The sequence below is a fragment of the Lonchura striata genome, chromosome 28 (assembly GCF_050655825.1).
Source record: "Lonchura striata isolate lonStrDom1 chromosome 28, ASM5065582v1, whole genome shotgun sequence".
Classification (NCBI taxonomy): domain Eukaryota; kingdom Metazoa; phylum Chordata; class Aves; order Passeriformes; family Estrildidae; genus Lonchura; species Lonchura striata.
In genome coordinates, this window is record NC_140730.1 from 7,125,044 (window position 1) to 7,152,178 (window position 27,135).

Consider the following 27,135-nt stretch of genomic DNA (forward strand, 5'->3'; position numbering starts at 1 on the left):
GTCGCGCCCCGCCGGAGCCCGTTGGCGGCTCGGGGCGCTGAGGCGGGACGTCCGGGGCGGGCTCTGGGTGCCCGGTACGGAAGGGTCCGGCCCGGCCCAGGTCGGAACAAAGCGGCGGCGGCGAGGCAGGCCCGGCATGGCAGCGCAGCCGGCCTGGCTCCGCCTCTGGCTGCTCCTGCATCTGCTGCCGCAGGTCAGTGGCTGTGCCGGGCTGTGCCGGGCTGTGTGCTCCCGAGCCACGCGCGGGCAGCCGGCTGAGGGCGGGGGGCAGCCGGGCCCGGGCGGGCCGTGCGCCGTGGCCGTGCCCGGAGCCGCCTGCCGTGGGCGCGCAGAGGTGCTGCAGCCGCCCGCAGCGGGCCGGGCCCGAGCCGTGGCCGCAGGAAGGCAGCGGAGCGCATGGGTCTGCTGGCCCTGCCCTCGGCGATTTGGCAGTATTGATTCTGTGTGTCTGGGCTTCTCTGAAACTTTTTTACTCTTTCCGCATTAACTAGCGTTTTCCTCGTAGTTCCCAAAACTTCGGGGCCAGGCAAAGCCCAGCATCCTCGCCAGGCAGCCCTAGGCAGGAGAGCGCAGCCGAGCCCCCGGGCCGGATCCTCGCAGGGACGATTTGTTTTATCCTGACTGACAGACTCCCTGTGAGGAAGCTTTCAGCAAAAAAGAAGGGATTTCTGCTGACAGTGACTCTGTAGTCTGTCTTGGGTCTTTTATTATCATTACTAAAATATTAATTCGTTTTGTGGATACATTTTTAAGGGTGTGAGAACTAGGCATGATACTAGGCATGAATCCTGATACAGGAGAGAGTGGATTTCTAGCAATTGCATTGCATGGTGCATAGCTTTTGCCTTTTAAGTTAATTGGTTTGTGTTCTCAAAATTTTTAACTGTCATTTAAACTTCTTGACTGTTTATTAGACAATTTGGAGTGTGCTATGGCTTCTTGAATATTATTGGTGTAACATGGAACTCTAATTTTTCCTTCTTCTCCCTCTGTCTCCTTACTGTTTCCTTGCCAGTAATCTTTAGTTACAGAGTGGTCTGGTTGTCAGCTAACTTCTTTATTTCTGTATCATCCCCTTTTTTATCCATTCTCTTCATTACGCTCTTGCGTGCCCCATGCTTTTTGTCATCTCCACTGATGCTTTGCAGGGATTAGTAGTGGCCGTATAGGCCCGACAAATTAATAAGCTTTAATTAACAAGATTAATTTAATTAATGAATTAACAAAAATGAGTCAAAGACTGGCATGGAGTCAGTTTGATCCATCAGTTTGGGGAAGGTGAGCATATGGCAGCGCAGAAAGACAGCGGTGAGATAGTCCACCGGTGGGTACTTGGAGGTCTTGCGTTCAGCTCCATGCATTGCAGCACATTCCTGTCTGTAAACATTTGGTATATTTGTGCAGTGTAAGTGTTAATGTACTTGAATAAGCTTGGGCAGACTGGCCAGGGTGCTGAAACAGTCCTGCTGCTGCAGTGAAAAGTGGATTTACTGTGTACTGCCAGTATGCTTCTGTTAGCCAAGCTAGTGTTTTAAAAATTTGCTTGATTACCTTGTATTGTGCATAACTTCTGCATCTCTTGTGCTTGCACTTGTTGGGATGGCTTGAGTGGTACATCCTCCTTAGTGTGAGGCAGAGTGCTCTGCTGCACTAGTCCTGGTTTGGTACCCCTGTGACTGATGGCTGGAGTTATTCTGGGGGACAGAGTTGACAGCTGTTGTCAGGAGCTGCTGTGTGCCAGCTTTACTCATTCTTAGTGCCTTACTCTTGCCTTAGTGAGCATATACCTTTGTCTCTCTCCTTGAAACAGGATATTAGGAATGTTTTGTTTATTTGTTTTCCCTGGGGCAAGAGGAGGTAGTGTCCACATATGCGTCTATCTTCTTATTTTGGGAGAAGGATCAGCTTGGTTACTGAGGCATGACTCTTCCAAATCTGGGTCCTTATCTGGGAACACTTTAAGAATGGTGTGTTCTTATAGATCCAAGGACAGTCTGCACTTAGATCTTGCTTTGGTATTCGAGTTCTCACATTTCATTTAAGTTCCCATTCATTCCAGGCATTGTTACCCCTCAGTTTCCTGTAACAACAGCAGATATGTGAGCCTTTGACTAGTGATGAACATAGTAATATGATCTGCAGCAAATGTGTTGGATCTAGCTGGCCTTCACTATAGCAGCTTTCAGAAGAATATGTTGAATTGTGGTGATGGGTTTGTATTTTAAATTAGGGCACTCTGATATGGGTCCAAAGAATTTGAAAGTCTGTCTGAAATTCTGCATTAAGGTGGTAGCTGATAATTTAGTCTTCTGGTATTAGTGCATTATGAATATGTAGCTCTCTGCACTGTACAGTGTTTGTTGAAGGAGTGTTTATTTGTGTGCAGCTTTGCTGTCTGCTGTTGCTGTTCTCCAGATGGGTCAGTGCAGTTAATGGGACAGAATGACTCCAGCTCCTGGGAACTCTGGCATGGTACCTACCGTAAGAGTAGGATAGCTCATTCATTCCTTCTTCAAGGAACACAGCTCCCAATGTCTGAGATATGAGTGGCCAGGTCAGTTAATAGAGCTACTGAAAGCAGAAAAGGACATCCACGTGAGTGTGGGGCCAGAGGCAGGGAGGAACAAACAAGACAGATACTGAGTTGGCTCAGTCACTCATGCTGAAGTTTCTTGAAATACTGGTGAGCTGAATTCTTTCTCTCCGCCTTCTTCTATCATTCAGCTTGCAAGTCCAGTGCTTGCCTCTGAAATACATTAATTCACCTAAAAAAAATTGCACAGCAGAAAAACTGGGGAGCATTCTTCTCTTTTATGCATTGATCTGTGGAAGGCCCTGATGAGATTTAGAGCTAACAAGTATGCCCTTCTATTACCACAAACATTAGATTAGCTCGTTTGTCTGTTAAATTCTGCCCTCAGATTTTACATTTCTGTTGTGTGAAAACCTTTTCCAGTTTTGCAGCTTTATAGAAAACACTTCCTTTTGTGTTAATTATACACTATTGTGTGCTTTTTAAGCCATGGGATCAAGATGCAAGTATTATAATATACCTTATTGTCACAGCAGCTGTTGTTTTTCTGTGTTTGAAAAAGACTGCACTTGGTATCCAAGCACTTGGAAAAGAGCCTTTTGGGGTTGTAGGCACATTATATAGGATCTGCACAGGAGATGGCATTTTCTCCTGGGTTAATCTAGGATATGAAGTGGTCTCTAGAAATAAGGAATCATAAATGTTGCCACTATGCCAGTGCAACAGCAGCACTGCTTGAACTTTTGTTGTCTCATACCTACTGACATGAATAAAAACAAAACTGGATGCATCAAAGTGGATAAGAACAAACTTCAGAACTATGCTTTGCTTCTAAGTGATAATAGCTTTATAAAAATGCCTGTTAATCCACATTATCCACAGACTGTGTTCTCCACAGAGTTTCTTAAATTCTGTGTTCCCCCTTTTGCTTTTAGCCCTGCTCATATTTCCTTTAATTCCTCTCATGCTTGACTTTCATTTAGCTTTTGGCACACAAATCCAAATAGCTTCTAAAATGTGTTGAGCACTTAACACTAGGAACCTTTTACTCCCTTAATATTTCTTTGAAGAATGTCCATTAAATAGCTCAGAAAGCAAAATTGTGTATAATTGAACATTCTTTTGTTCTTGTCTTTCATGTGTGACTGTATTTGCATCTCTGTTGCTTGTTACTCTTCAAAATCAAATTCAAGATAATAAGTACAGGTTACTTTTCTAAATTACTTGTTTCTGTTGAAAGTAGTTTAGGTGCTATGGTTGGATACCTGAGATATGACTTAACAAGTCTGCTATAGCACGGAGTTGGAGTTCTTGTTTCCTCACAGTGTATGCACAGTAGTGTCTCTCTGTCTCCACAGATATCTTGGAAATTTGCCCTGTGCTCAAGTGGCTTTAATCTGCACTGAACTAATCAGTGACCTCCTATATCAGCATGTTCAGGACAAATGTCATTGGTTCTAAAGGACTTAGTTAATACTAGTGTTATAAAAGAGGGAAAAAGTTGCTGCATATGTTAACAAAGACCATTTATATGCAGAAGAGCTAAATATAAAAATTCTCTTATATTAAATCTCTACCTCCTGTATATTTTTACAATAATATTTCTTTACTGCATTGCTGACATCTTGCAGCAGAATGCCATCATTGCCTCTGGGCATACTGTGTGTGTTAAAAGAGTGATTTTACAATGCAAGTGGTAAAACACTGACACAGGGTAAAACACTGGTAGAACACACAACTCACTGTGTCCAGCGAGGAGGTGGGTGCCCCATCCCTGAAAATGTTCAAGGCCAGGTTGAACAGGGTTTGGTATACTTGAAGATTTCCCAGCCCATTGCCAGGGGTTTGGACAAGGTGACCTTTAAGGGTCCCTTCCAACCTAAACCAGTCTGTGATTCTCAGAAGTTTTTCTAAAAACATCTTTTACCCTGAGTGTCTCCTAGGGGTGCATGGTAACTTCTGTGTAGTACGGTTTGAAATAAAGAAGGATAAATAAGTGTGATGAATTCTTTTAATGGATTTTTGAACGAGCAGGTTAAGATAAGACATTGTTGCCGAGTCCAGTCATCTTTAGCATCTTGTTCCTCAGCTGGTATATGAAGAAACAGATGTATAAAGTGTATTTGTGAGAGCGTAACTGCATAATTATCAAATCATTGGTGTGTTCAGGTTACGAATATTAAACCAGATATTGACAAATTAGTCTGCCACAATGTTCTAATTAGTAGCAGCAATGGTTAGGGATATGATGTTATATTTCTCTACAGAACAAAGTTTAATCAGTTCTGGTAAGCACTAAGTGATTTTCTTGGGGAAGGCTAAAGCAGAGCAATAGACCATTTAAACATATCTTCAGTCAATTACTTCAATTTTGCTTGAGTGCTGGACAAAAGAGAGAAGGAAGAATGGAAAGGAAGGAGCTGGATGTGTGGGTAGAGAGGAGTATGACACAAATAGGATGGTAGAAAGATAAGATGGTTGCGAGGATAGGGGGCTTGCTTGTTTGGTGTGAGGGGATTTTGGTTGGTGGGTTTTGGTTTTTTTGCAACTTGCAAGTGCTAAGTGCTAGTAAGGATTAGCGAATGTTCTCAATAAAATGGAGAAACTTCCCATTACAATAGGAAACAAATGCTCTGGGAAAAAATGTTACTCTGAAGAATCCAGTCACATTAACAGTGTGTGGTGTTCCTACGGACTAGATTTCCAAATCGTGGGCTGAAATAGTATTTTGAGACTGCTACATTTAATATGTGGTCAACTTTTTCCTGACTATCTAATAGCTTGTATGAAGCCAAAATGCAGATATGATTTGCATTTGATCTCAGAATCATCCTTTTATAATCTATTACCAGACAGCACTACTTGAACATTGAAATTGCTCTGTAAGAGCACTGTGAGGTTCTAAAGCAGCAACTGAAGATCAGCAAGACTCTCTTTCAAAAAAAAGCATTGATCTGGATTTGTATAATAGAATTACATTTTAAAAGATAGATTTTTATCCTGCTTTCTGAGCACTACATTTGTATCTTAATGTATTTTTATGTGAAGCATTAAAATCTTTTTGCAGCTGCTGGTCAGATCTTAATCTGGAATTTAATTATTAATGTGTTGATGTTCAAACCTGACTAGATGGTCACAGAATGTGTATGAGCAAACTTCACACTGAGGAGCTGATGTTCAATATAATGTATAAAGGAAAGACTTCTTAACTTATTTCTTAACTTTTTCAATGAGTGGAGATGGTGCCTGACAGTCCTCCCAAGACAGAACCTGGAATCCCAGTGTTGCTGCCCTGAGGAGCAAGTGTCCTGTAGAATTTGATGGCTGATTGTTGAGTGATGATGCTCTGATGCCTTCCTGTTCAAGCAAGGACAAGAGGCTCTTGTCAGAGAGAGAAACATTGCAAGTGACCTATTTGCCACTTAGAAATGGCCAGCATCCTTAGAACAGTACAAACATCCTATTTCAGCATCCTTAGAACAGTACAAACAGACCTCATTATATACTTCGTGTTTCTTCAAACCATTTCCAAGATCAGGGAGGATTTACAATTATTTTGACTCAATTAATACAAGAATGAAGTCACCACTAATTAAAGGAAACCATCACTAGTGATAGGGGAGTTGTATGTACTTCCACTGTTGTTTTATTTTCCTTCCTGCTTTCTGATTCCATGGGTAAATATCTACTAGGACTTGGGGTACAAACAGACAGCTGCATCAACAACACAAAGTACTTTATTTTGCAAGCTGTATATATGCATACATATGTATGGATGTGTGTGTGTGTATATATATATATATATATATATGCATATATATACTCTTGTAGGTGATTTTGGTTCAGCTTTTTGGGTGGAAGATGAGGAATATACCTAGTACTCACGAAATTGTCTATACATAGGGAAGGGAAGGATAGGAGTAGATGTTTAAAAGAGCAGAACTCATCATGAAGAATAAGATTTGTGAAAATGTCTGTGTTAAGGAAGTGTTTGCTAGTACCTACTTGTGATATTCCAGTTTTGCTGGGAAATGGTCTGGTACACTCTGACCTAACTAAAATAATGAGGAAAATACTGTGTTTGCTGTGTACTTTTTTGCAGGAATGGGAAACTGAAAATATTTGAGCTAAAATCAGCACATCTTGCAGTTAGATGTAGTGTGAGCAGTTCACTAAATAAGCAAGTTACATACTGTGTATCACAACTGAGATGTCTAAAACTGGTAGATTTGCTGCATGTTACTTTTTTTTTTTTTTTTGCTGTAGTTCTTGTTCTCTTTTTCTGTGTTACTAAGGGATTTGGGTTCTATTATCTCAGTTTCCATGAGTTCTTCAGGAGAATTCTAACATGCACATGATACAAAAGATAGGTAACCTTATAAAAATGAGCATGATATGCTACAGGTATGAAATATCTCTTTGTTGAATCATCTGCCTGGTTGTGACCCCTTCTAAACCTCTTGGTCATCTATTCATGGGTTGAACAGGGTGAGAAACAGAGTATGCCTTGACACTCTGCACACTGTTCAGAAATAGCTAAAACATTAGTTTGTTATCAGCATTGTGTTGGGCACAAAACTAAAACACTGCACCATCAGCTGATATAAAGAAAACTAACTCCATCCCGGCCAGACCCAGGACAGGCCTTTAATTATAAATATTATATTTGTAATCTTCACTACTTATGTTGTTGCAGATGTTGGAGTTTTGACAACAGTGACAACTGGTCATTTGAGCAGTGATAGGTAAATGCAGTAGGTAGACTTGACAGTCTACATGTTCTACCTAGGACAGAAAAAGAGCTGCTGCTGCTGTGGGGTCTTGCTACATCTTCAGCAAAGGTGTCCAAGGTTGAGTATTGGAGTGAATGCAATCTAGAATTGATCATTATTTCAGGCTGTACTTTCAGGAGTTGGTGTCTTGTTGCGGAGCTGTGAGTTTGCTGGTAGAAGCAGGCAGGCAAGAAGACTCCACACGGCTTCTGAGGGTGCTAATTAGATGAGGGTTTATTGGGGGTCCTACCCCTGGGAAGCAGCATGGTTTCTGAGGGAGGGAAGGGGAAAGGGGAGGGGGAGAGAGGGGGCAAGAGAGCACTGGCCAGGAGAGCCAGCTGAGAGAGAGCCTCATCCCACCAGCACACTTAACAGGGAGATTCCAAGTGGGCACGGATAAGGTTCAGGCTAATGGGATTACAGACACAGGATACTTCACGGGAGGATTACAGGCTTGGAATAAAGCATAGAGTTTCTAGGGGTGAGACAGAGCATACCATTTAACTAAAATGCAACACCACAGTGTCTTATTCATAAAATCATGAAATGGTTTGACTGGGAAGGGACCTTAGAGATCATGTAGTTCCAGGCCCCTGACATGGGGTTGGCTAAGCCAGGCTGTTCAAAGCCGCATCCAGCCTGGCCTTGAACACTTCCAGAGACAGGGCAACCCACTGCTCTGGGCACCTGTGCCAGGGTCTGCCCACGCTGCCAGGAACAATTCCTGCCCAATCTCCCATCCAGCCCTGCCCTCTGGCACTGGGAGCCATTCCCTGTGTCCTGTCCCTCCAGGCCTTGTCCCCAGTCCCTCTCCAGCTCTCCTGGAGCCCCTTCAGGCCCTGCCAGGGGCTCTGAGCACTCCCTGGAGCTTCTCCTCTCCAGGGGAGCACCCCCAGCTCTCCCAGCCTGGCTCCAGAGCAGAGGGGCTCCAGCCCTTGCAGCATCTCCGTGGCTCCTCTGGCCTGGCTCCAGCAGCTCCACATCCTCCTGATGTTGGGAACCCCAGAGCTGAACAGAGTACTCCAAGTCTCATATGTGTTCTGCATTTGTGCAGCTTCTTTCCGTTGCTGTGGTTAAATACATATGTGCACCAGTGTTGTTTGAGGTTGGCTTTTTGATTTGTTGGGTTTGGTCTTTTTTCTTTTAACACACCAATATTATTTCATTTGATTCTTTGGCCAATTTCTGTGTAGGAGAGAATCTGTCTAATGTATCTGAAGTCTTTCTTTGAAGCATGATGGAAATAATAACAAATTCCACTGTACTCCTGGCACAGATATGGAAACTTTGTGAACTCATTTGGTTTTCTTTAAAAATACAAAGCAAGCCAGTCAACAGCAAGTTAGTCCCTTCACTTTTGATATTCTATGTAACCTAAAATTCTTCTGAAATTTTTGTTACATTTTCAGGTGTACTGTGAGTATGGGATGGTACATGTCCTTTCAGAGAAGGGGAGCAGCAAAGGAAAAGACTACTGTATTCTCTTCAACTCTCAGTGGGCCCATTTGCCACATGATCTGGGTAAAGCTGTAAGTACCTAGCTAACTGATGACAAAAAATATATAAAAATGCATTTGTTACAAGGAAAATTCTGATTTCTTAGTTGGATTAGTAGAATTTGAAGCAACTTCTTTGCTTGCTCTGCTTAGAAAATATTTTATCTCTTAAGATCACTAGGCAGTGCTAGGATGGCAATGTTAATTTCCAGGCATTGTGCAGAGATAATGACTATTGCTGTTCAAAACAAAAATACTCCTTTTCAATGGTGTGAGCAATGAAATTAAAATGACACATACCTGGGCTTGCAAAGGAGTTTTTGTACATCAGCATGGTACAAGAAGGTACCACGTAGCTTTTCTTATATAGTGAACTGTGGCCTTTAGTGCTTTCTCAGTGTCAAGTGTAACATTAGGTAGTCATAAACTATGTCAAGCTTTTGCTGCATTATCCAAAGCTGTATGAGCTGAAAATTGAGTAAATTCTTCAGTCTTTTCTGTGAGACAAAGTTACTGGTACTGAATGATGAAATTACCAAATGCATTTTGAATAAGCCCCACAGAATTATTAGAGTCCCTTACCAATAGGCAAGTCTCAGTTATTTGTGATGGGTTTATTGCACCTGTAGATTAGTCCCTAGATACATCAGTAGTTGTCTTTGCCTTGTATAGACTCAGCTGATAAACTCTTGCACTTGCCCTGACTGTGTAATGTGAATCAGCACATGCATGACTGACTGTGGTACTTGTGAGAGTTGGGGACTGTACTGTAGACACCTCATTTAAATCAGTCTCATAAAAATTCACTAGAGTCACATCTCAGTAGCTCTGCAGGAGACAGTACAGTCCAGATTAGCTTGCACAGACACTTGGATAGTATATGCTACATCCCTTGCCTGTCCCTGTCTCTTTCCTTGGTTCTTTCCTGCTTTTCCCTTCTTTCACATTCTTGCTCCTCCTTCAGTAGTCCAGCAGTACAGTTCATTAACTGAGGTGATGCGGTGCACCCCTCTGAGCTCACTCTGCATTTGTGTTGTGCTCTGAAGTTTGGACAACCAAGAAGTGCGTTGGAGCATTTCACTGTCTCTAGAGGTCAGGCTGGAGACAGCAGTTTTCTGAATAAGGTGGAAGCTACTGACAGCCTGACACTTGCCTTTGCCTCCTAAAACTGTAGACTCCACTACACAGGTATTGTATGTTGTGTACCTGTGGATTTCTAATACAAACTTCCATTTTTTCAGGTTAAAACTTTACCTTAACTCTTCTCAAATCTGTCAGCTCACTTCAGCAAGGGCTGAGACCTGCTTCTCTTAGCACAGCCTGGTTATTTGGTAGATAATTCAGTTTTCAGGTAACTTACAAATAGAACTGGGCAAAGATGCTGGTGGTTGTTTAGATTTTGCAAGGAACAATTTGTGCCAGTGTTATTTCTAAAACATTTGAAGTGTTTTTGAAACACACCAGATTAGATGCCTTTGGGTCTGAAGAGGGCCAAAACTAAGGAATTGTGACAAACTTGCAATATCTCTGGATCACAAGTGCTGAGAGAACTATCTTAGAATTCAGTATTCAAGTACTTGGGATGCAAAAATCTCAGGTCACTGGATGCAGTTGGTTTTAAGATGGAATTTTATTGCCTATGGTTCTGTACTTTTCCCCAGCCTGTGTTTTGATTTCTAGCTGTTCATACCCTCCATCATCCCAGCCTGCCACTCTGCTACCCCAGCAAAGATAAAACCTTGCTGTCTCCTCCCACATCCTGGCTGTGTGCATCAGAACAGCAACAATGCTGAAGAAAATAAATGCAAGTTAAGGTGTATATATACATACATGTATCCCAAATTTTATTACCAGCTGAATTCTGTACAATAAGGTGAAACAAGGCAGGTCCCTACATAATAGAGAAGGCAGCACTGTTTCAGCTTTCATTTTGCTCTGAGAATTTCATTTTGCTTCCATTACTGGAAGGTTTTAAATTACTCTTTAGAAGCTCTGGCTTCTGCTCTTGACTTCTTTTATTATTTTATGTTATATATATATATTTAACTAATTTCTTTTTTTCAGTCACTCCTGCAACTGCAGGATCAGACAGCATCTGTTTTGTGTTCTCCTTCTGATGTACCTCATGGGGGATTTAATAATCAAATCCCCATGGTGATGCGAGGAAATTGCACCTTCTATGAGAAAGTGAGGCTTGCTCAGATAAATGGGGCTCGTGGGCTGCTGATTGTTAGTAGAGAGAGACTGGTAAGTTGCTTTTTATCTTCCTATGCTGCTGATACTCCTCTGATGCTAGATACTGTCTTGTCTGTGGTGCACATTGCTGGTATTTGATGTTCCTCTTTAAAGTAAATAATGCATGTGTGTTCCTGCATGTACATAGATTGAATAGTTATGTGTGGAAACCATACATCTGACAGAAGAATGAATGAAACAAGAGGCCCTCATTTCAGTAGGAAGGGTTGGCACAGAGCTCAGGTGAAATTCAGGTCAAGGGCTCAGGATTACTCTTGTTCCAAATGAAATAGTGGAGTCAAAGAATGTGGTTGGTTTGTGACTCCATCATGCTCCCATACTGGATCCAGTGCTTTAGATACAGCTGGAGAAGCAACAGCATGTATTTTGTAAAATTAGTAGTTTTAAAAACAAAGTTAGTAGGTTTGAGTCCTGGCCAATACTAGAGGCACACAGCAGTCATAAACTCGTGACCCTGATGTGCAAAAGATACTGCTTGAAATTTGGTTGCTTCATTTTGCCGTTACAGTCTTATATTACTTCTGTTTTATTGGGAACAGGCATATATTTTTACTTTTGAGTGTTTGCTATCATTAACTTCCCTTCTAGAATATTTTTCAAATTAGCCAGAACAGAATTTGCAACTTTAACCCTTTTCAAGGAGTAGAAGTATTTGCAGAAATAAACATATTCTTACCTGGTCTGAACTGTCTTTCAGGTTCCTCCTGGAGGTAATAGGAGTCAGTATGAAGAGATTGATATTCCTGTGGCTCTGCTTAGCTATACTGATATGTTAGATATTGGCAAGGTAAATTCGATACTAAAAGCTCTCATATATATTATCTCATGTAAATGAGTTACTGCTCAACAGTATTAAGTCTACCTTAAGAGCTTTAACTATGTAGAGAGTGTATTAATGAAGATTGCATTATTGTGTTTTGGAAAAAATAGGGAGGTTATTTCTCATCTTTATAATAAAATCAAAATACAGCCTGGTGCTGGAAATAAATATTACTAATAGAAGAGCCAATAGATGGCTATTACGTGTTTATAATAAAGCCTGATTCTGAGGTTACTTAATGAAAATTAAATAAGTGAACCTTTGCTAAGGTGGCTTTTTGGATGTCCTTCCTAACTTGTATTTACTTCCACAGAGTTTTGGCAGCTCAGTGAAAGGAGCAATGTATGCACCAAATGAACCTGTGCTGGACTACAACATGGTGATTATCTTTGTCATGGCTGTGGGGACTGTTGCAATTGGAGGCTACTGGGCAGGAAGCAGAGATGTGAAAAAGTGAGTCACTAAATGCAGTATACCAGTTTTTCTGTATTTTTCACAGAACAAAAAATAGATGGTGTTTATGTAAGCATTACCTGGCAGCTCTTCTAGTGATGTTAGGAGACTCTAGGGAAAATGCTGATGTGATGTTTGAAAAGCCCTGAACCTTGCATTGGTTTGGTCATTGTAGGAAATCATTAGAGTATAAATTACATGTAGATTTTTTTAGGATTTTGCCATGTTAAAAGACCAAACATTTGAAAAGCTCAGAAATAAAATTAAGTAATAGACTTCCCTTTTGCAAAAATTCACTACATAAATACTTTGTAAAAAAAATTAATTTGCTTTTACTGGTATAATGGTATAAGGCAAACCAAATTGATTGGATGGCTAACATATGCTATCTTTGTTAGCAAATTTTAAATGAAATTTTATGGTTACTTTTTGCCAGCAAGAGGGATTGGGAGAAGGAGGTAATTGTGCTACACTAATTTCTAATATGTATTTTGTATACACAACTTGATTCAAGGATTTCGTCTGAAGTTAACTATTCTGTGTTACTTTCAGGATTCATTTGAGTTTTTTCCAAATGAAATAATCCTCTAGATAAGTTAACACAGCAGTTACTCGTTTATGCATTGTGTTACAATTGATGTTCATACCTCCATGGAAAAATGGTATCCCACTGACTTGAGTGGGAATCAAAGCAGGCATTGGTGTTGTTTCAACCCCTTGTGTTTTTTTGCTGAAGATTCAGCATCCTTGTGTATTTTGTTGCAGAAGGAATGAACTAATTGTAGCCATGTTACTCTTTCAGGAGGTACATGAAGCACAAGCGTGATGATGGGGCAGAGAAACATGATGATGAAACAGTGGATGTGACTCCCATAATGATCTGTGTGTTTGTAGTGATGTGCTGCTCGATGCTCATCCTCCTTTATTTCTTCTATGACCACTTAGGTACTCTTAAGGTTGTATTTGTATTGATACATCTTTAATATCATAAGGATGACATCGTTCAAAGAACACTTAATTGTGAAAATAATAATGAAACATCTCTCTTCTGTCATGTGTGTTCATCCCAATATGTTTTAAAATACTGTAAGAAAACTCACTGAGTAGATTTCTAATCCTTTTTGTGAGGTTGGCATAAAGTTTCTTTCAAACATTAAGGCCTATTAAGCAAATACAGACTTAGTATTTTCCAATTTTTATTTTTGTTAAATGTGTTCTCAGACCTACTCCTTCTCTCTATTATTGTTCAATTTGAAGTCAAGATCAAGGATCATTTTTTTATCTTTATAAATATTATAATTTTCTACTGATTACTCACCAGATTGACAAAATATGAGAGCCTAATGCTTCTTTATATTTTTGAAGAAGTACTGAAACATGCTTCGCATCTGTATTGATTCATTTTGCTACTTAGTGACTTTAATAGTCCCTTATAATGCTCCTGTTTACTCATAAAGAGAAGATAAATGCTTCATCATAGGTTGCCTTTGAGGCTTATGACTTACTTTAAGAACATTAGGATAGAGGTTTTGATTTCTTTAAGTAGGTATTGCATAAAGTACACCTGAGCAAAAGGAGCTAGAATTAGATCCTTAAGAGCACAAATCTAATCAATCATCTGAAGTCTCTGAATTTATCTTTCACTGTTGAAATGCAAACCTTATTTCTCATTTAGTTTTATTGATTGTGTGTTCTTTATTCAGCCAGGATATGAAAAAAGCATTTCTTGCCTTATCCTACTTGGATTTAATACTTTTTTCCCCTCAGTCTATGTTATAATAGGAATATTCTGCCTGGCTGCCTCCATTGGTCTTTACAGCTGTCTGTCTCCCTTTGTAAGAAGATTCCCCTTGGGAAAGTGTAGGTATGTGGCAACTTTCAAAATTTTAATAGAGAAACTTAGTTTTTTATACTGTTGAGTAGGTGTGGGGTTTAAAAGGTGGTGTCATGTTTCAAAATGTTGATAAGGGAAGAGCCTATATACATAGACAACTGTAGCTTCGGTGTGATTCTTTTTCAGAATCCCAGACAACAACTTGCCGTATTTTCACAAGCGTCCCCAGATCCGGATGTTGCTCTTGGCAGTATTTTGTATCTCTGTCAGTGTAGTCTGGGGAATCTTCAGAAATGAAGATCAGTAAGTGATCTGTGCTAAAAAAAATTTCTGTGCTAAAAATTGTAATATACTTTATCATGTAAGTAACTGACATCCACAGAAGTCTACATATATCCAGAAATTAGGGATGACAGGAAAAAAAATAGAGACATGCAGAAATTCTTAGTTGTTCCTTATGTACTTCATCTTTTTCTTGTTCATTTAAATTACAGAAAACTGTCTCTTGTTAAGCTTGATTTTCTCTGAGTCCCAGTCAGAATTCTGATCTCTTTAAGACAGCTTTTCAGAAGTGATATGGAAAGTTGGACACAAGTTGTCTAACTCATTTCTTCATGAGAATAAGAACTGGTAAGATTGTCAGATCTTTCCTTTTTCTCAGCTTTCTTGTACAAGTCAGTAATTCTCTACATCCAGTGTTGCTGTAGTACCTAATTGTAGGAGGTTCGTACCACTTGTGTTAGAGGTGGATCTTTTACAGAGTGTTGTGTTTTTGTTTTTCTTTGGGATTTTTTGCCTCTTACCTCACTCTCAGATATTGCAGTTTTCCTATGTATACAGGTTGTGTTCATCTTCTTGGTTCCTCTATTGGAACAATATTTCAGTATTGGAACTGTAATGCTAGCATGTGTTTCTGATGATGATATCAGAGATGTCTGACCTGTGCTCTGAATGCATGTCAGTGCTTTTGTGGGGTCTGTGATCTGTGTGGATCATTCAGTGACAGAATTCAAATCAGGAGTCATCAACTCTGAAAGACTCTTTAGAGAGATGAGTGTCAGACTGAGGAGTACAGCAGTACTATAGAGATGTTCCAAAATATTTAGGACTAGGAAATCCATTTTCTGCCTCAGAGCTGAAGTGAGCCTGAGTGTCTCCTGCACAGAGCTCCATCAGCAAGTATACACATGTATTGATCCAACAGCACTAGCTCTCATTGTACCTAGGCCATAGCAATTTTTGGGAAACCTTAGTGTTGTTTATCTCAGATCCTACTTCTCTTTGACCTTGGCAGTTGAGAGCAAAGCAAAGAGCACTTCGATACTCAACTTGCAAAACACAATTGAAAAACAGGCCCAGCTGTAAATTTGCCTCAGCACACAAGGATTCACCCCTATGCACAGGACAAAAGACCCCAGGACCTCCCATTTTGGTATCCACTAACCTCATTCAGCCAGTTTTCAGTCTACCTCACTGCTCATTCAGCTTGTACTTCATCAGTTTCTCTGTGAAGATTTTATGGAAGATTGTCAGTGGAAAGCCTTACTGAAGTCTAGATAGACACTATCACCAGGTCTTCCCTCATCTCCCAGGCACTTCTTTGTGGAAGGTTATCAGGTTGATGAAAAACAGTTTCCCATTTGCAAACTCATGCTGACAACAATGTCAATTTCAAGCAAGTACTTTGAATAAAAGGGAGTTTTTATTTGTCCCAAGCAGGTCCTTAGTGAGGACAAGGCTTGGTCTGCTTTTCCTGCTGTTTCCTGCAAAAACATTACTTTCCTGTTTTTAAGGTGGGCCTGGGTTCTGCAAGATGCTTTAGGAATTGCTTTCTGTCTTTACATGTTGAAAACAATTCGCCTGCCTACATTTAAGGTATGAAAGTTAAACAGAAGTTATAGACTTTCAGAAGAAAGTTAAAGAGAAGAAGTTTGCATGTATGTTTGAACAGAGGAGTCACTTAAAATGGAGTATATTGTCTCTGAAATGCACTTCCATTCATATGTAGCATGAAAAAAAAGGATGCAACGAGTATAATGGAGACCCAGAAGTGGCATGTGATTATTCTGTAGATTCTGTAGAGTGTTGACTAGTAAATCACACACCACCCCTTTATATATGTATTTGGTATTTGAGTATTTTGTTGTTGGGGGACTTTTATTTGTTTTATTTTGATTGTTTTGATTTTGTTTTTCAAATTGACATACAACTAATGCATCAGTCTGTTTTTTTCAAATCTCTCTGACCTTAGTCAGTATCTTAAGACAAAAATCATTATTAGTTATTTAGTTGCCCCTTAAGCAGCTCTTCAAACTCTTATTTCAAATTACCTTCACCTATAAGTTTGTATAGACTGACAGTAAATGAGTGTATAGTGTTTCAAGCTCTGCCTCGCGTATTTCAGTGCAGAGCTTCTTCATATTCCACAGCAAACTGAATTGGCACCATTTCCAGATTTTACATCAGAACGAATTTTGGGCAATAACATGTAATTTTGTGTTTAAGAATTACTTTATTTTATATGATACATGCAAGACCCTATTCCTCTGTCTAAAATATTTAGGAATTAAGAATACATGAATGACTTGTATTAGTCTTTGCAAGCTTTTCTTTGAATAGCCTTCTAAGTATTAATTCTTTGCTATTTGCTAATGCATTGTGTGTAAATACCAAATATCTTGTCTCTTCCTTCAGGGTTGTACCTTACTCCTCCTGGTTCTTTTTGTGTATGATATATTCTTTGTATTTATCACACCTTTTCTAACAAAGGTAAGTAAGGTGCTTCTCTATTCCCTGCTGTCCACAGAGCAAAGTGTAATGACTTGTTTCTCTGTGTATTCCTAAATCATCCCAGAGCTGCTGAGGGAAGTGCTGATTTACAATTTTCCCATTTTTTTCTTTAGACTGGGGAGAGTATAATGGTGGAGGTGGCTGCAGGCCCATCTGATTCTGCCACTCATGAAAAGGTACTCTATGTTGTCTGAAAATCCAGCACTAGCTTTCAACTGTTACACTTTTAACTTCTCTAAAATTCAAGATCACAAAGCTGAAATGAAGATGCCAGTCTGAAAAGAAGTTAATGTGGGAATAAATGCTCCTGACTGTTTATTCTGGAGGGGCAAAGCAGACTTGTAGTGGTTCATCACAGCAGCTTTGGTTTCCCTTTATCTTTTTTTGACAGGGTTTCAATATAAGAAAGCTGGTTAGCTCAGCTTCACAAAAACATGACCACATCTGTAAATAGTAACTTGCTGTTAAATGAGCATGAGTATCTTTTCCTAAAGAGGTAAAACATATAATCATTCTGTCTCTTCCCCCTCCTTCCCTTTTTTGACATTTGCTTTATGAAAAGCTGAGACTATAGGGAAAGGAGAGAAACACAAACTGGAGGCAGAAGAAAACAGAAGTCAGTGTTCAGTGGGTTTTCACCGTTGGACAGCAGCCAGTTGCATGAACACCTTACAAGATGTGGCTGACTCAGGGAGGAAAGTATGTGAGATGTAGGAGACAGTGAGATACAGTGAACAAAACAAAACAAAAAAAACTTATCTGTAGGAAAACCTTTTTTATTTAATGATTAATTTGATCTATTTCAGCAATGAATGTAATAGTGTCATGTGAGAAAATAGCAAAGAAAGTAATTGTTTGCAGGATGTGGATCAATCCATACAGTCCATACTAATTTTTTTGACTTCTTTTGTTCTTCTCTCCTGTACCCCTTTAAGTACCCCTTTGAATTCAACTTTATGCACAGAATTAATTGTATAAAACAGTAATGAAAGTGGAAATATATAAAATTATTTTGGCACTAATATAAGAAAAGAAAAAAGCAAATACAGTTTCTTTAATGTACTATAATAAAGAAAATACAGGTTTGCAATGGATTGTGGCATACTGTGCCTCACATTGCAATTTATGTAATAAATAGGAACACAGGGGACAGGGAAGAGTCTTTAAAGTGATTTGAAAAATGACTTTTTGAAATTTTTCATGTCTTGATCTTTTGAGACTTATATTGGTAAATGAATTGTGTAAATTATTATTTCTTATGCATGTAGCAGCTTACCTAAATTTTGTACATACCTGCAGCTAAAGCAGAATTGATACCCAATTGTATGTGAAGACTTTGTAGTTAACATAGTATTTAGAAAGTATTTCATCACTCCCATCTTAAATGCATTTTGTTAGTTGTCAGTAATATTGTATGCAATGAATATATAAAAAGATACATTTGATGTATTTGAAACTTGCACTTTGAGTACAACAGGAACAAGTTCTGGTAGGTAGTGTGACTGTGCTTTTCATCAGACATGTGTCTCTCTCATTCCAAGCTCCCAATGGTCCTGAAGGTTCCACGACTGAATTCCTCACCATTGGCTCTGTGTGACAGACCTTTTTCTCTTCTAGGATTTGGAGACATTTTAGTTCCAGGTATTGTTTAGCATGTTAAGAATTTTACATGTTGCATTGTCATATTAGTTTATTCCTCTTCTACTCCTGCTTCAAGTGATAGATTTGATTTGACTACTATAAACCTGATAAATTTTCAATTATAGTTTTTTTTTTGTGCACTGTTCACCATAAGATTAATGTGCACAAGAAAAATGTGCATTAATCTTATGGTTCAGTTTCACATGCAGTGATGTCAAGAAATGTAGAGAAATTGAAGGAGTAGATTTAGCAACTGATTCTGTGCTGTAAAGCATCTTTGGTAGTGTGGTGATAGAGGAAATTATTTGTCTTTGCACACGGTTTAAATACAGATTCCTGACCACTCAAACCTTCCTGTTAGTCACAGGAAGTCTGTCTGCCACACCTTCTCTCAAATATGATTTTAGATAGTATGTAGAACTATCCCTGGCATCACTGCAGGTGAAAAAATTATGAACCTTCTGGCTTTCCGATTTCTTCTGCAAAGTCATTTCTTTAATTTCTTGTATTTTGGAAAATATGAACTCTGTCATCCCCATTAGTCTCCCCTCCTCTCCCCAGCCTGAAACAGGTATAGTCATTAACCATAAAATTCTACTGTCTTCAGTACCATCTCAAAGGGCTGAACTTACTCTTGCTCTTGTTGTGAACACTGTATTTTTACAAATGTTTAGTTAGTAGGGATGGGATGACATTTTTATCTATGATCTGCATATTTGTAGCTGTGTATTTTGCTTTTGGAGTGCTTCCAAGACATGGGGCTTGTACCATCAGATAATTGGTTTGTAAATTGTGCAGCCTCCTAGATATGTTGTCATGGTGCTTAAACACAGGATGCCAAGGAAATTTTTTGGGAAAAAAAAATTCTTGCAAGTTCCTAGCTGGTTTGATAACTTTATCATGAAGTGCGTGACTATATTGAAAGCATATTGTAACTGTTCTTTCTTTTCCTAGGCTTACTGGTAGCCTATTGCCATAGATTTGATATTCAGGTGCAGTCATCCAGAGTCTATTTTGTAGCCTGCACAATAGGTATGTACCACAGTGTCACCTGAACACAAGACCTATAGGAGTGGCTCCCTCTAAAAGCATGTTGTCAGTCTTGCATGGCATAGTTTGTGGGTTTTATCCTGTTCTTCCTTTTATTATTAAACAGAAATATTTAGCAAAGTGCTTTCAAGTCTAGATCTTCCATCACCAAACTAGCTGATATTGCTTTTCTGAGCTGTTTTGCCTGCTTTGCGTAAGGGGAGCTTCTGGTGCCATGGCTGCCAAAGGTCTCAGTCAATCCCTTGTAATTATACTTTCTTTACATATGCTCAGCTACTCACTGTAGTTTCTTGATTCATGAACCTTTGAGCTGATTGTGCATGAGAATTCAAGTTCAGGGATATCATCCTCTGACTTTGTTCTTCATTTCTTGTGTATTCTAAGAATCCATAACTTATGATGCAGGGAATTTTATTATTATTATAACACCTCTAGATAAGTTTTTTTCTTTAGTTTGTAAAATCCACAGAGTTATGTGCCATGAACTTAAGTATTACTGATGAATAGGATCTGACAGATTCCTGTTGTCTTTTTCTTTCAATGTACTTTTTCTAGTAAAGACTTCTAATGCTTGCAGTGAATTTCATGAGAAATTGTCATTAACAACTTCCTTTGAAAAAATACCTAGGTTCATGGACGCTTCTAGCAGGGGTAGAGAGATGCTTTTATTGATGTTCCAAATAATTGTCTCTCATATATAGTAAAACAAAATTGTTGTCTTATCTGGTACTTTAAAAATGTTTGCAGAAATAGGAAAATGTTGCATTAATAAAGAGTCAGCAGTATACTATTGCAGCACTGAGAATGAGCCACATGCAGGGCTGAGTTAGCAAGACTGAGTCAGCAATTATGAGACGAGTGATTATTCCTCTCAATTTGTCACTTAAGACTGAGTAAACCAGGATCCCTGGTGCCAGACAGACTTTGACATACTGGAGTAAATCCAGTGGAGACTGTCAGGATGGACAAAGACCAGAGCACAGGGTTGTAAAAAGAAGAGAAAGCAAAGAGGAGATTCTGTTGCTGCCCACAGCTGCCTAATGAGAGACTGCAGAGAGGACAGAGAGACTTTTCTTACAGGTGTGCACATAAGATGTGAGGCAATGGTCTTAAATCATAATAAGAAACATTTTAGCTAGATATAAGGATCTCTCAATAATAACAGAATATGCCCCTGCCCAAAAACCATTTTTAAAGGTTGTAAGGAGTTACTGATCATTCTAATCACAGCCATCTGAGATCATCAAGTCCAGCCAGTCCCCAGCACTGCCAAACCCACCTCTAACCATATCCAAATCCAAATACAGATTTGGATGATGCCAAATTCATACATTTGTTAAATCCCTGTAGAGATAGGCACTCCCATCTCTGCTCTGGGCAGCTGTGCCAGGACTGGAAAACCTTTCTGGGATGGAAGTTCTGCTTAATATCCTATCTAAATCTCCCCTGGCAGAACTTGAAGCCATTTCCTCTCATCCTGTCTCTTGTTCCCTGGGAGCCCACCTGGCTGTACTGTCCTGTCAGGGAGTTGTGGAGAGTGAGGAAGTTCCCCCTGAACCTCCTTTTCTCCAGGCTGAGCCCCTTTCCCAGCTCCTTTCCCTTCTCTGGACAGCCCCTCAAAGTCTTTCTTGACCTTCTGAGGAAAAATATGGAATCTGGATTGGAAGAAAAAGTTGGATTAACTTCATTGTCTTGAAAATGTAATTGAAAATAATTACATTTTGAGATCCAAGCTACTTGTGTTCTACTAAATAAATTATGCCACATTTATGCAGAAATTTAAATAGAAAGTAATAAAAACATATAACCTAGAGCTGGCTGGCATTTTTTTTAGCTGTGTTGGCAGGATAGGAAGAAACAGCTAAAGCCAACCTAAACAAGAAGCACATTATAATGGTCATAATATTTGTCTGTGTCTGCTGAGTTCATAAATATAATATGATACAAAATATTTCATATATTTATTTTGCTTAAGGTAATTATTTAATTGCACAATATGGACTAGGCCAATCACACTACTTTCGCATGTTATGAATAGCAAAACTGTAGTATTCCGTGTTTACATGGTGTAAATAATGCTAAAGAGGCCTGAAAAACTTCTGGAGATGTTTTATATATTGCTTGAAAAAAAGTTCTAGTGAGAATGCTATTTTAGCCAATTATTTAGGTGTGTTTGAGCAAAGCTATATCTGAATAACTGTGTTTTGCTGGGTTTGTTTTCTTCCAGCATATGGCATAGGCCTTCTTGTGACCTTTGTTGCCTTGGCACTGATGCAGATGGGCCAGCCTGCTCTCCTCTACCTGGTGCCCTGTACTCTCCTCACCAGCTTCGTGGTAGCCCTTTGGAGAAGGGAGCTTGCCATGTTCTGGACGGGCAGCGGCTTTGCGGTGAATACCAGTTTGATATGAGTGTCTTCAGGAAATACTAATATTATAAAAACCTAACTAGAATTAAAGTTGAGTAAAATATTGCAGTATTATCACACAAACACAAAGATTTTTGTTTTGCTTGATTGTTTGCTTTTTTACATACTTTTTTTGCCTCAGTCAGGTTTTCTGGTTTTTGCAATGTTTATGGCCACTTAAATCAGAGTAGTGAAAAGTAAAGTAGACCTTGTCTATCTTTGATTCTGTCAAAATGTTACTTGTTTGGTCTCTCTTGAAAGTATCAGTAGTAGTAAAAGGTCACAATATTATATAAAATGTGGGGTTTAGTACTACATAAAATATACCCTTAAAATACTTTCTTCATATTCTTTCATAGCATATTGTTTATGAAGGTGGAAATTGTATTGTAAATTATCACTGTTTCACTGTGCTGCAAGTGAAATTAATTTGATTCAAAAAGTAATAATTTCTATCATGCCTGATTTTAGTTTTTGAGTACTTACTAGAAGGCCAAATCTATGAAGCTGGAGGTTCCTCCAGTGAGGTTTATTTTATTTTTCAACTAGTTGTGATAACTTTCACAAGCTTCCACCAGAGAAATGAATTTAATTGTTAGAGAAATATTTGAGATCATCTGAAATGTTATGTAAAAGTTACCAGTTCTTGTACAGTCATAGTAAATGTGGACAGAACTGGACAGTGGCCAAAGACCAAATGCCTGTTGCTGCCTTATCAGCAGAGCACTTCTGAAACTGGTGAGGAACAATCACTCTGAAAGCAAACACTTTTCTGGAAGGAAAAATTCCCCTGGGTCCTATAGAACACAAAGAAAGGATAACGGTATGCATCTGCTGCTGGAGAATGTTAACTGAGTTGATGGACCTTTAATCTTCATCTTGTATGGTCATTACCTTGGATAATTGGACACAATAGCTTTTGTTTCCCATAATTTTGACTGTGATCTTCCATTTACAGAAAGACCTACCTCAGCCTCCTGTGGTGATAGCTCCTGTCAACTGCCCTCAGCTTCCCAAAGACAGCAGTGTGCCAGACTCTCAACAAGATGCAGAGCAAATGACCAACCCCACCCTCCACGTGAAGGAGCTGCATGGCTCCACCTCAGCTGAAGAGGAGTTGGCCGACACCAGCACAAAGACAGACCAGTCAGAAATCTCTATGGCCCACAGTGAGGAACCAACTGCTCAGAATAAGGATGACCTTGAAAGCAAATGCCTAAATGCAGAACAAAACCAGCTGGAATAAATGATGTGATAAGAATTCCTTCCTTTCCCTCACAAACATACATAAAACCAGTATGTGTGTAGGACTGGTTTAGTAAGGTTTGCATTCATTGAGGAACCTCACTAGGAATCTGATCATCAAATCCAACAAGGAATGTTCTGTCTCCAGCTTCAGTACAGCTATATACTTAAAACATCTTTCTGAAATATGGTGCTCTCCAGGAGTTCTCACGTGTGGGTTCCAATGGTCACTGTTAGTGAATGCCTTTGACCATTTGTTCCATTTGCATTATAGCAGGGTAGCATCAAGAGTCTTTATTTACTCAGTACTCTGTGCTTGTGTGGCTGTTTCACTGCTTTACCATGATGTAGGTTAACGTGGAGGAAAAGCATTGAATAAGTCTGCTACAATGCTTACTTGAGAGAAACATGGTCTCTTTGGGTTTTTTTGGCACTTTCCCTATTGTCACAATTTACTTTACTTCTCTTGACTTGTCAAAGCCATTGATATAAGGGAATGCATTATTATAAACTGACATTCAGGAAATGCAGAGAATGGTTAAATTACCATTACTCCAAAAGGCTTTATGCTACCATGGTGCATTAAATGCATCTCTTAACTTTTTTGTCTTTGTTTTTATTTCTAGGTATCTGAGCTACTAGTCTAGTTTAAAAGGCAGGGTGAGTAGAGCTCTGGGAAGCTTTCTAGGCATTCATGTGAACTCTTAAGTGCTCTGATAATAAACAGGGTTGGTCACAGAATAATGCCTGGAAGCAAATGCATATTAGGAATGTTTAAAAATAAAATATAAACCAAATAGGTGAAAAAAATTAGGTAGTAGCACTATACTAAGCTTAACAGGCAATATTTTCATTGGAAAAATGTTAAAGCGCAAATGTTCTTATGTTTGGGGCTTTGAGCTTCTATTTGTTCTTCATTCAAGGAATATAATTGTGATTTCTAATTCTGAAGAAAACAGTCTGATTTTTCATTCCCAATGGAGCACATATGGTCCTAGAGACAGTTGTGATTTAAAAGTTACTTGCTGCTCAGTAACTTACCAACTGCCTAAGTCACGTTTGGTCTTTGTCCCAAGAGTAGCCAAAGCATAGTCTGTCAGGTTCTGGAATGAACCTGGGAGCTCACTTACTATTTTGTGTTTCTTGCTACATTGTGAAGGAATTTGTGAATTTAAAAATTTTGGGGTGCAGCTGGTCTTACTTCATATTCCTGAACTTGTTTTCCTGTATAACATGATTGAGTCTTTTATGCATCAGCTTTTGTATGTAGAAAGATGATGGGACTTTGCTATTACTTGTTCCATCTAAGTACATTTGTCTTTATCAGAGGAGTCTGTTCTGCGCTTACATTGCAGAAAGCCTCAAACACTTTGTACAAAAACTGAAATAGAAAATTGAAGTATTATAGGATCCTTGGGTATTATTCCAGATTGTATGGAAGAAATACTCTTGAGTATTTGAGAGCCCAAAATGTAATTTACAAAAGTATTGTCGCAGTGATGCAGTCAGAGGCACTGCTGTTAAATTGTGAGTCTCCAGTTGGCATGTTGAATTGGAGTTGAAGAGCTCTCTTTTCAAGAATGTCAATTAAATATCAGCCATTGTCTTTTTGGCTAGATCTTCCAAAATCTTCCCCTGTGCTTTTTGGATGAAATCTTTTGTGGGCAATGGTAGCATTCTTTCTCTAGGATGTGAACTGCTTTCTCTAAAACCACACTCTGGCTTCAGAGTTTTACCAGCTCCTGCTTAAAGCCTTGAACCTTATCTGATAGGATGATTTATGAAGTTTTTTGGAAGGTTCCCTGGGTCCAATGGCCAACACTACATTTAATTTACAACTACAAGAGTACATTTAATTTACAAATTGCCCTAATGGAAGATAGTACTAAAGCAATCTGGTTTTCAGTCTTTTCTTTGATGGACCGTTACTTTGGCCAGCCATAACCTGAAACAGTTATTACTAATAAAAAGCAACAAAAACATTTTACTGAAAACTTCAATTAACTGGATTATGCCTTAAGTAATTGTGTAAGTATGGCTATTAAAGTTAAGAAAGCAATCTTGTGTTTAAATAATGAACTTGACAAATAGCAAGGTAAGTTGGAGTCTGACTCAAAGTTCTATTGGTTTTTGCCTTGATCATCTCTTAGTCAGAATGTTGTTTGGAGTAGCTTTTTACATATTTAAAAGCCAGTAGCTTTCTGATGATGAGGTATTAGGTATTGTCATCTACTTGAAAGTGTACTTTTGCATTTGTTCTCTTGTGTGGTTAGGAAACAGTTTATTTCAGATTGTTCATAGCTCAGTTTAAACAGAAGAATTGGTCACACTGAATTAGGCATTTCACAGTTGCATTCTGGACATTCTGCTTCACCTCAGGTTTTGTGGAATTTCCATCTATTTTTAAGTGTAATTTTTTCTCCCCTGAACAATAAGGAATGCAGGGGGAAAAAATCCTGATTGCTTCTCAGTGCAGTACCTCAGTACCTCCAGTTGTGAAATGACATGTGAAATGGAAACAATTTACAGACTTTGACTATCTCAGTACTGTACAAATCAGGTGACTGTGGTGCTCCAGCTTGGCTGTGACTGTTTGGACCCTGATCCTGGGCAGATCAATCCCTTCCATCAAACACCAAGGCTGTATTTTTTTATCTTTAAAAAACCTTCCCGATCAGCTTAATTTAAAAATTAATGTTGTATAGGAAAATGCGCCTATCAGTTCAATGTGACTGACTCCGATTTTGATTATTTCAGATACACATTCCACACCATTACTTTAAATATTAAAACTTGAGTTCTAATATTTAAAGTAATGAAAGTGACATTAATGTTAAAAATAATGTTGACAGGCTTCTTGTTTATGTCTTTCACTAAGCCTTATCTATCTAGAAATTCAGTAAGGGTTCTGTTCCTGAGAACTAGTATGTGTTCAGAGGAAGCATTTATTTTAGTCAAAAAAAACCCAAACAAACACAAAAACCACAACAACCAACACAACTAAAACAAAAATCCATTTGAGAAAATCTGACTCTGTATCACAATAGTGAGAGTCAGATTGCTTCCCCAAGTGTTCATTTTGGTCTGTTCCCTTCTGAAGGATTGCCCAAATGCAGCTGAAGGTAGAATGGAATATGAAGGACTTTACTGAGGGTGACAAGAGAAAAGTATCTCAAACCCTCTTTAAATTTTGCTGATTTTATTTTTCTTGTCAGAAATGAAGAGCATTGTAAATGAAATACATAAAAAAGAAACATAAAAGAATAGGTTTGAAAATATATTCTGTGTTTACCAGTGGCACTAATAAAAGTGCATCCACATATGTAAGAATTATACTTGCAAAAAAAATAAAATGTTTTCTCTAAACTTGGGCAGATACCAGACAACAGAAAATCTGCAGCATAGCCTATTTTCCAAAAGGTTTATTAACATGTTTCATAGAAAACTTCATTTAGTAAACTGTTTGTTTCCATATTTCTTGAACATTTTCCATGGTCTTGGATAATTGGTCAAGCTTTTCCTTCAGAGTATGATGCTCTTTCCTTACAGTACCCCTCGGTATAGCTGTTGTTAGGAAAGTCTTGACAGTATTTTTCAGCCATGTGCATTTCTGTGTTTCAGCTTTGGTTTTTGCATTCCCACTGCATTGTTCTAACTGGGAACAGATCATGACTACCATGGTAGTGCCTCTTAACTTCTGTGTATGCTGGAAACTGGTGCTGACCATGGCTGCAGTCACTAATGAATTAATCTGCCTCGGGGAGATGCTGTGAATTTACCTGCAGCTCTTTAAAAAAGACAGTATTGGATGTTTGAGAATAGTGTTGCCTTGAAGTTAAA

General features: G+C 38.9%; 1 protein-coding gene across 3 annotated transcripts; it reads left to right on the forward strand.

Moving 5' to 3' along the window:
- Positions 1-46: 46 nt before the first annotated feature.
- SPPL2B (signal peptide peptidase like 2B) lies at positions 47-25,354 on the forward strand. Of its 3 annotated transcripts, none has more exons than XM_021528186.4 (15): positions 47-193; positions 8,715-8,834; positions 10,866-11,048; positions 11,755-11,844; positions 12,191-12,330; positions 13,133-13,275; positions 14,098-14,194; positions 14,351-14,467; positions 15,958-16,039; positions 16,859-16,933; positions 17,068-17,130; positions 18,496-18,595; positions 19,550-19,627; positions 21,873-22,101; positions 23,009-25,354. In XM_021528186.4, the coding sequence occupies exons 1-14, from the start codon at positions 137-139 to the stop codon at positions 22,052-22,054; spliced, it is 1,527 nt and encodes a 508-aa protein (XP_021383861.1). In that variant the 5' UTR covers positions 47-136; the 3' UTR covers positions 22,055-22,101; positions 23,009-25,354. The 3 variants fall into 3 exon arrangements, with proteins under 3 accessions (XP_021383861.1, XP_021383860.1, XP_085418839.1); XM_021528185.3 differs by having other exon boundaries at positions 21,873-22,033; XM_085562713.1 differs by lacking the exon at positions 14,351-14,467 and having other exon boundaries at positions 21,873-22,033.
- The last annotated feature ends 1,781 nt before the right edge of the window (positions 25,355-27,135 follow it).